At 43.9% G+C, this 10695-nt stretch overlaps 1 protein-coding gene across 1 annotated transcript; it reads left to right on the top strand.

Moving 5' to 3' along the window:
• The first annotated feature begins 1529 nt into the window (after positions 1-1529).
• LOC106607202 (retinol dehydrogenase 8) lies at positions 1530-10401 on the top strand. Its single transcript, XM_014203912.2, has 6 exons — positions 1530-1856; positions 5440-5601; positions 8295-8474; positions 8616-8709; positions 8879-9062; positions 9326-10401. Exons 1-6 carry the CDS (start codon positions 1751-1753, stop codon positions 9551-9553), a joined length of 954 nt encoding a protein of 317 aa, XP_014059387.2. The 5' UTR covers positions 1530-1750; the 3' UTR covers positions 9554-10401.
• The last annotated feature ends 294 nt before the right edge of the window (positions 10402-10695 follow it).

The raw sequence follows: 10695 nt of genomic DNA, 5'->3' as shown, positions 1-10695 counted from the left end.
TGTGTGTGTGTGTGTGTGTGTGTGTGGAGCACAGGAGATGGATGGATATGTTGAGAGAGAGACGGGAAGAGACAGGAAGAGAGATGGTTTCAGCTCACCTCTCTGGCCATGCTTGAGTGTCCAACAAGGCCTAACATGGGTGTGACCTTTGTACTCTGACCCAATCACCATCGCTACGGAAACCAGCCTGGTTTTACAATCTTATCATATGCACCTTTACACCTTGCTACGCCCACCTTGAGCAGAATTCCCATGTTCAAACAAGGCAATGTCTCTTCGTCTCCAAGCCAAAGCAACACACATAACCATAACTCCAAACCGACAGACTAGTATTGCACTGGCTACAAACACATTCTGATTATTCTACCTATATAGACTTAAAATACTGCCCTTAAAACAGCATGGCTGAATTACCATCAATTACTTTTCTTCAGCATTGGATGCGACACAGGAAAAGGAATAATAACTGCATTTCGGACTACACGGGAGAAGAATTGTCTGTTCCAAACCCATTCATTCTGGATTTGTGTAATGGTTCATTCTGCCAGGAGATGGCAGGAGAGCTCCAGCGCTGAGCGCATCTAGATTACACAACGTTACTGAAGGAGAACTGAAACCACACCAGTGTGAAATTTGAATATGGTGACGTGACGTAGGGCTAACGCAACATTATTGAACTTTGCGCTTGACAAATTGAATTCGTACAATATGTATGGTCAAATTGAAATGAAATGGTCTAATAGCAGCACACAATTCTGATATAGGTTTCTACAATTGCCTGGTTTTAACTAAAGTAGTTTTAAACGTTTCTTCATTCATATTTATTTATTTTAGTGAGAATAATACTCTATAAAATATTTGTATCTTTAAGCCAAAGGTAGGCCTACAAGTCGGGGTTTTATGACTAGGCACGTATATAAAATCAGGCAGGTCTCATAGACTAGACATAACATAGTAAATGTCAATCCAGCATGGTCAAATTAGTATGTTAAGTTTGGTATGGTTACATAACGTTAGCTTTAGCCACCTAGACACCTAGCTAACGTTAGCCACAACAAATTGGAATTTGTTACATATCATACATTTAGAAAATCCGTAGAATACTGTACATTTTTTAAATTCGTAACATATTGTATGATTTGCAATTTGTAACATATTGTACGAATTCAATTTGTAACATATAATATGAATTGTAATTCGTAACATAGCCTATCATACGAAATGGATGATGGACATCCACAAATGAATACCATACAAAATGTAGTATGTACAAAATTAAGTAACTCAGATTTACGTAGCCTACAGAATAATACGAAATGCTCTGAGACCAGGTTGCAGCAATAGGTAGACTTATTTCTGACAAATGTGAAAGCAGCCAAATACAGCAACATTAAACATAGGCCCTAGTGGGAAATAAATATTTATTGAGGCTGTTGTTCAAAATTACATGAAAAATGCTTATCATTGTAACCCTTACCCATATGTTAGGCTGCCACACACAGTAAAACAGGCATTCATTTAGGGCAAGCAGCATTTATCAGATTTAAAATTCTGCTGGCAGTCGAGTTTGCGAGGTGCCTCGTCTTTTTTAGTAAACGATTTTATAGGACATGTGACTAAATTACCCGCTCACATGGCCGCTGTGTTTGCATGATCCGCTTTAGTTTTTAAAGTCCAGTGCTCGAGCTCGCTCTGCAACAACCATCCGGAGCAGAAGAGCACTAAAACGCACGACCTAACCGGACAAGCCATGGCGAGCAGTGGACAAAAAGTAGTTCTGATCACCGGTTGCTCCTCCGGCATCGGGTTACGAATCGCGGTCCTGCTGGCCAAAGATGAAAAGAAGCGTTACCATGGTAAATGCGCTTTATTTACATTGTTTATCTGCCTTTAACTTCAGAAGCTTGATCCGACATGCTGCTAAAATCCCTCTGATCTTTGTTTGAACCCTTATGGAATATGTTCTGTGTACAAATAGTGTCATCATTAGTCTATCTCTCCAAAACAACTTTTACGCGCAGGTTTGACCTTTGTGCCCAAAAATTATAGCCTACGCTTTTTACTTTTAGACTAAATCTCCTATTGCTAGTGTTTTAAAATACATATATATTTCCTATCGTGAGCCCTCTGGTTCTCTACCCCCCTTGATTCAGCCATTATCATCTGAAAGCAAAGTTTCCAGGGTACGGCTCCGCGAGGATGCCGCTTGCCAGGCGGGGATCGTAAAAGAGACTGCCAGTTCTCTTTCAAGTGACTTCTCTCGTACAAAGCCCCCTTTATCGCACTGAATTGTAGACCGCTGCCCCGGTTTAGTGCCGTGCCTAATGCGCCTATAGTCCCCTCTCTGGAGCGAGTGTTGAAAGAGGGACAAAGTTTGAGACCTGTACAAGCGAGGGTTCACTAGCAAGGCTTGTTTGAAGTCTTCATCGGGGCTCAGCGGAGCTCGGGGCTCGTCGCAGACATTGTTCGTTTGTCATCCACTTTCCAGCTACAGACATCCCATCATTGATGTCAGTCTAGGGTTACGTAGAATTGTTCTTTCTTTGAGGGTAGTGGGGTCTTGGGATTTATTGCCGTGAAATAGAGGAGCGCAACAGACGCGATTAACAGCTCCCTCAACAGTACTCAGGGTTGAATCATTCTCGTTGAACTGTGACCTGCTTCCAAGAAAGAGAGAGACCACATTGCAGAACATAACTTGATCTGTTCTCTGAAGGATCAGGAGGAAAATCCAGATTAAATAGTGCGCTGTTATTCTGAGTATTAATTGGTAGCAGTGACATTTGCCAACTACAGAGAAACCTGAACAATCGCAGTTCAGGGCAGTGTGGTTCCACTCAATAATGTTTACTAAGCTGTTGCCGAAGAATAATTCCAACAAAAACCGAAGGAACAATGCAACTGTTGTTCTGTTGAAACACATACATCTCTCTGTTGCTTTACAGACACCCACATTCTCTCATCATGAAGATCTTACTCGTAGGTGTACAACACGGGCCCTCGCAGACAGTATGCAGTCGAAGCTGGCACTGTCTGACATAGTTCTCTACTAGCACTTTCCACACCCTCACTAGTAAAGCAGATATGAGCAGGGTGAATACCATTAGTTCATGCTCTTCCACTCACTCCATAGATACTGGATTGTCATTGGGGGTTTTGGGTCAGAGGTTACAGAAGCAGATGAGATAAGGGGATGTCTTCATTCATCAAGGACAGCAGGTCTTCAGATCAGTGCCTGATTAGAGCTGTTGATTTCCACCATTGATCTCTATTGTGTAATACTGTTGTCTCTCTATTTCTGTGTTAGATCTCATCAATAAACACAGAGGTGTTTGACCTCACTGTAAACTTGGAATGGAGAATGTGAAGTCGCAAGATGCAAACATGTGGAAAACCTTTCTGTACATACTGTAGATGGTAGATACTATTTGTTACTCTATGTAGGTTCATGTCTCCCAGGTCCAGAGTTCAAAGGGAATCAATAGTGTGTTACACAAGCGGATGGACGTGGAATAGACCCACTGACCTGCGTGCGTGTGTGTGTGTGTGTGTGTGTGTGTGTGTGTGTGTGTGTGTGTGTGTGTGTGTGTGTGTGTGTGTGTGTGTGTCTGTCATATATCTCAGATATATTGCTCTCTCTCTCTGTCTCTCTCTCTCTCTCTCTCTCTCTCTCTCTCTCTCTGACCCTCTCTGCCTCTCAATTCAATTATATGCAAAGGGCTTTATTGGCATGGTAAACATACACCGCATGGCTAAAAGTATGTGGAGACCTGATCGTCAAACATCTCATTCCAAAATCATGGGCATTAATATGGAGTTGGTCCCCCTTTGCTGATGTAACAGCCTCCACTCTTCTGGGAAGCTGCTTTCCACTAGATGATGGAACATTGCTGCGGGGACTTGCTTCCATTCAGCCACAAGAGCATTAGTGAGGTTGGGCGAGATTAGGCCTGGCTTACAGTCGGCAATCCAATTCATCCCAAAGGTTTTCGATAGGGTTGAGGTCAGGGCTCTGTGCAGGCCAGTCAAGTTCTTCCACACCGATCTCAACAAACCATTTCTATATGGTCCTCGCTTTGTGCACAGGTTCATTGTCCTGCTGAAACAAAACAGGGCCTTCTCCAAACTGTTGCCACAAAGTTGGAAGCACTGAATCATCTAGAATGTCATTGTATGCTGTAGCGTTAAGATTTCCCTTCACTGGAACTAAGGGGCTTAGCCTGAACCATGAAAAACAGCCCAGACCATTATTCCTCCTCCACCAAACTTCACAGTTGGCACTATGCATTCGGGCAGGTAGCTTTCTCTTGGCATCTGCCAAACCCAGATTTGTCCGTCAGACTGCCAGATGGTGCAGAGTGATTCATCACTCCAGAGAACGCATTTCCAGAGTCGAATGGCGGTGAGCTTTACACCTCTCCAGCTGACGCTTGGCATTGTGCATGGTGATCTTAGGCTTGTCTGCGGCTGCTTGGATTTCATGAAGCTCTCGACGAACAATTATTGTGCTGAGTCTGTTTGGGACTCGGTAGTGAGTGTTGCAACTGAGGACAGTCGATTTTTACGCGCTATGTACTTCAGCACTTGTCAGTCCTGTTCTGCGAGCTTGTTTGGCCTACCACTTTGTAGCTGAGACGTTTTTGCTCCTAGATGTTTCCACTTCACAATAACAGCACTTAAAGTTGACCGGGCAGGTCTAGCAGGGCAGAAATTTGACGAACTGATTTGTCGGAAAGGTGGCATCCTATGACAGTATCACTTTGAGATAATTCACTGAGCACTTCAGTACGGGCATTTCTACTGCCAATGTTTGTCTATGGAGATTGCATGGCGGTGTGCTTGATTTTATACACCTGTCAGCGACGGGTGTGGCTGAAATAGCCAAATCCACACACTTTTGGCCATGTAGTGTATGTTTATTGCCAAAGCAAGTGAAATAGACAATAAACCAAAGTGAAATAAACTATCAAAAATGAACAGTAAACATTACACTCACAAGTTTCAAAGGATTAGAGACTATGGCTATGTACAGTGTTGTAAGGATGTGCAAATAGTTAAAGTAATATGGGTTGTATTTACAATGGTGTTTGTTCTTCAGTGGTTGCCCTTTTCTTGTGGCAACAGGTCACAGCAGGTGATGCGTATGGGAAGACCCTCATGCTGCTGCCTCCGAGCCACGTCTTCCCTGTGGCTCAGTTGGTAGAGCATGGTGTTTGCAACGCCAGCATGGTGTGTGCAACACCAGGGTTGTGGGTTCGATTCCCACGGGGGGCCAGTACAAAAAAATGCATGAAATGAAATGTATGCATTCACTACTGTAAGTTGCTCTGGATAAGAGCGTCTGCTAAATGACTAAAATGTAAAAATGTAAATGTGGGCAGCGGTGAGTCAGTCAAGCAGTGCATCAACATTGTCTCTCTCTCTCTCTCTCTCTCCCAGTCATTGCCACCATGCGTGACCTGAAGAAGAAGGATAAGCTGGTGGAGGCAGCAGGTGATGCGTATGGGAAGACCCTCATGCTGCTGCCTCTGGATGTGTGCAGTGATGAGTCAGTCAAGCAGTGCATCAACAGTGTCCAGGACCGCCATATTGATATCCTCAGTGAGTTAACAGGGCTGGAACTAACGAGCTAAACCTCCTGCCCTGGCCTTTTGTGTGGCAATGACCTGATCTCTAGCCTTGGGACAAATAGCCTCGCCTTTTTCGTGTGTGTGGGTTTGTGAATGTGTGTGTTCCAGGCCATGTGTTCATCCTGCATTCGTCCAGGCCAAGGGTATTCAACTTTTACCCTACGAGGTCCAAAGCCTGCTGGCTTTATTTTCTACCTGATTAATAATTCCACACACCTGGTGTCCCAGGTCTAAATACGTTCCTGGAGGAACAATGAAAACATTCAGTGGAACTGGCTTCAAGGTCCAGAGTTGAATTTGAAGGGTCTACTAGGCATATGTGTATATAAAACTCTAACCTCTGTTTCAACTGGTGGACTCTGATTTTACATGGAAAACTGTTTCTATTCATAGGTTCACTCCTGACCCTCCACTTCCCGACACTACCCCCTCTACCCTTAATACAACAAAAACAGCCCTGCAGACTGTTACATCACACCTCTCTATTTATATCATTCATGTGCTGACACCTAGTGGTGACAGTGAATTGTGCAATCACTATCTGACAAATTGAGTTCATGTTTTTTATTTTTTTATTTTAATTTAACTAGGCAAGTCAGTTAACCTCTTTTAAGAACAAATTCTTATTTACAATCACGGCCTACCCCGGCCAAACCCGGACGTCGCTGGGCCAATTGTGTGCCGCCCGATGGGACTCCCAATCGCAGCTGGATGTGATACAGCCTGGATTCAAACCAGGGACTGTAGTGACACCTCTTGCACTGAGATGCAGTGCCTTAGACCGCTGCATCACTCGGGAGCCCACACAGAAAAAAAATCATATATTCTTCCCTAAAGTATTTCAAGACACAAAGCTAGTGTTCATCAATTCAAACATTTATATAACTAGGCAAGTCAATTGAGAACAAATTCTGGCTTTCTTGATGTCTATGGTATTCTCTCTGGTATGCAATCTGGTTTCCGCTCAGGTTATGGATGTGTCACTGCAACCTTAAAGGTCCTCAATGATGTCACCATTGCCCTTGATTCTAAGCAATGTTATGCTGCTATTTTTATTGACTTGGCCAAAGCTTATTTTTTTTTTTTTTAAATGTAACCTTTATTTATTTAATTTCGATACAATATACCATTACATTCTTGTGGGCCAGCTCACAAGAATATTGGTGTCTCTGACTGGTCTTTGGCCTGGTTTTCTAACTACCTCTCACAAAGACTGCAGTGTATAAAGTCAGAACATCTGCTCTCTCAGCCACTGCCTGTTACCAAGGGAGTACCCTAAGGCTCGATCCTAGGCCCCACGCTCTTCTCAATTTACATCAACAACATAGCTCAGGCAGTAGGAAGCTCTCTCATCCATTTATATGCAGATGATACAGTCTTATACTCAGCTGGCCCCTCCCTGGATTTTGTGTTAAATGCTCCACAACAAAGCTTTCTTAGTGTCCAACAAGCTTTCTCTACCATTAACCTTGTTCTGAACAACTCCAAAACAAAGGTAATGTGGTTTGGTAAGAAGAATTCACCTGTCCCCACAGGTGTGATTACTACCTCTGAGGGTTTAGACTGTCCTTCTCTCAGCACATATCAAAGCTGCAGGCTAAAGTTAAATCTAGACTTGGTTTCCTCTATCGTAATCTCTTTAATCCCAGCTGCCAAACTAAACCTGATTCAGAGGACCATCCTACCCATGCTAGATTACGGAGACGTAATTTATAGATCGGCAGGTAAGGGTGCTCTCGAGCAGCTAGATGTCCTTTACCATTCAGACTTCAGATTTGCCACCAATGCTCCTTATAGGACACATCACTGCACTCTATATTCTTCTGTAAACTGGTCATCTCTGTGTACCCGACGCAAGACCCACTGGTTGATATTTATTTATAAAACCCTCTTAGGCCTCATTCCCCCTATCTGAGATATCTACTGCAGCCCTCATCCTCCACATACAAGTCACATTCTGTTAAAGGTCCCCAAAGTACACACATCCCTGGGTCGCTCCTCTTTTCAGTTTGCTGCAGCTGGCGACTGGAACGAGCTGCAACAAACACTCAAACTGGACAGTTTTATCTCAATCTCTTCATTCAAAGACTCAATCATGGACACTCTTACTGACAGTTGTGGCTGCTTTGCGTGATGTATTGTTGTCTCTACCTTCTTGCCCTTTGTGCTGTTGTCTGTGCCCAAAAATGTTTGTACCCTGTTTTGTGCTGCTACCATGTTGTGCAGTTGTCATGTTGTGTTGCTACCATGCTGTGTTGTCATGTGTTTGCTGCCATGCTATGTTGTTGTCTTAGGTCTCTCTTTATGTAGTGTTGTGTTGTCTCTCTTGTCGTGATGTGTGTTTTGTGCTATATTTGTATTTCATTTATTTGTATATTTAAACCCGGCCCCCAACCCGCAGGAGGACTTTTGCCTTTTGGTAGGCCGTAATTGTAAATAAGAAGTTGTTCTTAACTGACTTGCCTAGTTAAATAAAGGTTAAATAAAAATAAATAAAACAATGATGGCCTACAAAACATCAGTTGTGACTAAAGCTTTAGAGCCTCAGCTCTAAACCTTAACTATAGGTGTCTGTACAGAAGGCTACAGTGTAGTAACTGTATAGTATCGGTAGTGTAACTACAGGTCTATAACCCTTGTCTCTATCTGTGAGTCTCCCCTCAGTCAACAATGCAGGTGTGGGCTTGTTGGGACCAGTGGAAAGCATCAGTATGGAGGAGATGAAGAGGGTGTTTGAGACCAACTTCTTTGGCGTGGTGAGGATGATTAAAGAGGTCATGCCTGACATGAAGAAGAGGCGGGCGGGACACATCGTGGTCATGAGCAGTGTTATGGGTCTACAGGGTAAGACTGGCATGCCAATGATTGAGGCTTTGGCTAACGCACATACAGATCTGGACCAGCAGGCTAACTGTAAAAGCTGTAGATTCCGGTCCTGCTCTCTGACTATCATTCCTCCTGACCCTGAGTCTGCTCTGCCCGTAGGTGTAGTGTTCAACGATGTCTACACTGCCTCCAAGTTCGCCATGGAGGGCTTCTGTGAGAGTATGGCTGTCCAGCTGCTCAAGTTCAACGTCCAGTGAGCTCCTCTCAGTCTGTCTTCTACTCCTATTGTGTTTCTGTCATTACATCTCTTGGTATCTCTCACAGTGGGCGTTCAATTGCCTGGTTACTGTGTCGGCAAAATGAAAGAATTGTCGTTACTGTGTAATAGATTGATTTAGATCTATTCTATTCTCTCCGGTCAGTTTGTCTATGATTGAGCCAGGGCCGGTGCACACTGAGTTTGAGACGAAGATGATGGAGGACGTGGCCAAAATGGAGTACCCAGGAGCTGATGCAGACACGGTGCGCTACTTTAAGGATGTTTACCTGCCCTCCTCCAAGGATATCTTTGAGGCCATGGGTCAGACCCCAGAGGACATCGCCAAGGTTAGTGAACACTCTCCCCTCCCTGTGTCACCCTTTGGTTCATGGGATTTTGAGTTTGCCTAGTGTAATGGAACCAATGGAATAGTCCCAAAAATGCAAATCCAATCCCATCTGGCACTCCAAAACACAAAGTATTTGAAAGAAACTCAGGTGTGCTATAAACACTCAGTGATGTCCTCTCTCTCTCTCTCTCTCTCTCTCTCTCTCTCTCTCTCTCTCTCTCTGTCTCTCTCTCTGTCTGTCTCTCTGTCTCTCCCATGTAGTGTACTAAGAAGGTGATTGAGTCAAGGAGCCCTCGCTTCAGGAACCTGACCAACAGCCTGTACACGCCCATCGTGGCCATGAAGTACGCCGACGAGACAGGCGGCCTGTCGGTCAACACCTTCTACAACCTGCTGTTCAACTTCGGCCCCCTCATGCACATCACCATGAGCATCCTTAAGTGCCTGACCTGCAGCTGTCTGCGCCGACGCACCATCTCACCGAACTGAGACTGAGTCTGAAATGGAACCCTATTCCCTATATTGTGTACTACCAGGGTGAAAGTAGTGCATTATATAGGGATAGCGTGCCATTTTGGACACACCCTGTGAGAAATATACAGTGGTGTAGCTGAATTATTGACACCCAATCCTAGACCACCTGGGGGAAGGAGGGGCCATGTAGTTCTCGGGGAGAGAGGCCGTGAGAGAACCAGGATAAGCTTTGGCCAGGCAACATGCACAATTGCACAAACACAGACAGTGCAGTGTGACCTCATACATGGGGCTAGGAGTTTTTTCTGGTCAGATCATGTGATTGGGAAAAACTCCTGGCCCTCCTCATACATACACATGAATACACACAAACAGCTTTCCTACAAACACAGCCAGGCATTTCCTCCGTCCCGGTCTTTTGAGGTGCTGCTGAGCACTGGCACTGTCTATCTGTCTGTCCATCTATCTGTCTGTCTGTCTATCTGTCTGTCTATCTGTCTGTGGACGGAAAAACAAAGCACACATAACTTAACCAGTTACAAAGAATAACAAGAAACAACAGCATTACAATCACAGTGAAAGCATAACGTAGCACCCAATGAACTCTGGCCTTGCTAAACTCTTAGTACAATGCAGTATTTAGCTCTGAGTTACAAAGAATCTACTAGATTCCTTCATTGTACATTTGATTTGATGTATGTCTTCGTAATAGTATTGTTTTGCTGTTTAATCATATTATTTCTGCATCTTTTTATAAGCTGAATGTGTTGTTTTTAAAAGTTTATGAATGGATAGATTGTTAATATCTTATTTTTGAAAGTAATTCATTGATTTAGAAATAAACTTCTTGGTTTACTCTGAAAGAGACAGCCTTTTTCTTAATGATGCTGTAATGATGAGGCATTTAGCTCAATGTCTTTGGTGGGGTTTCCAGAGAGCATGGTTTCCATTGTGCCTGCAGGACTCTATGTGAACCAGTTGGGGGCACTAGATCATTGTGTGATCTCTCTAGCTGTACCTTCAGCTGGGGTGGCGATTCCACTACAGACGCTACACCACACACAGCTCAATGAGCAGGAGACCTGTTGAGAGTATTACACTGTTGTCTAGGGATGGAGATCATTGTAGCCATATGATAATGGTTGGTTTTCGGGGGG

The sequence above is a fragment of the Salmo salar genome, chromosome ssa06 (genome assembly GCF_905237065.1).
Source record: "Salmo salar chromosome ssa06, Ssal_v3.1, whole genome shotgun sequence".
In the NCBI taxonomy this organism is placed as follows: domain Eukaryota; kingdom Metazoa; phylum Chordata; class Actinopteri; order Salmoniformes; family Salmonidae; genus Salmo; species Salmo salar.
Note: the sequence above shows the minus strand (reverse complement) of the source record. Positions and strands in the feature narration are given on the sequence as shown.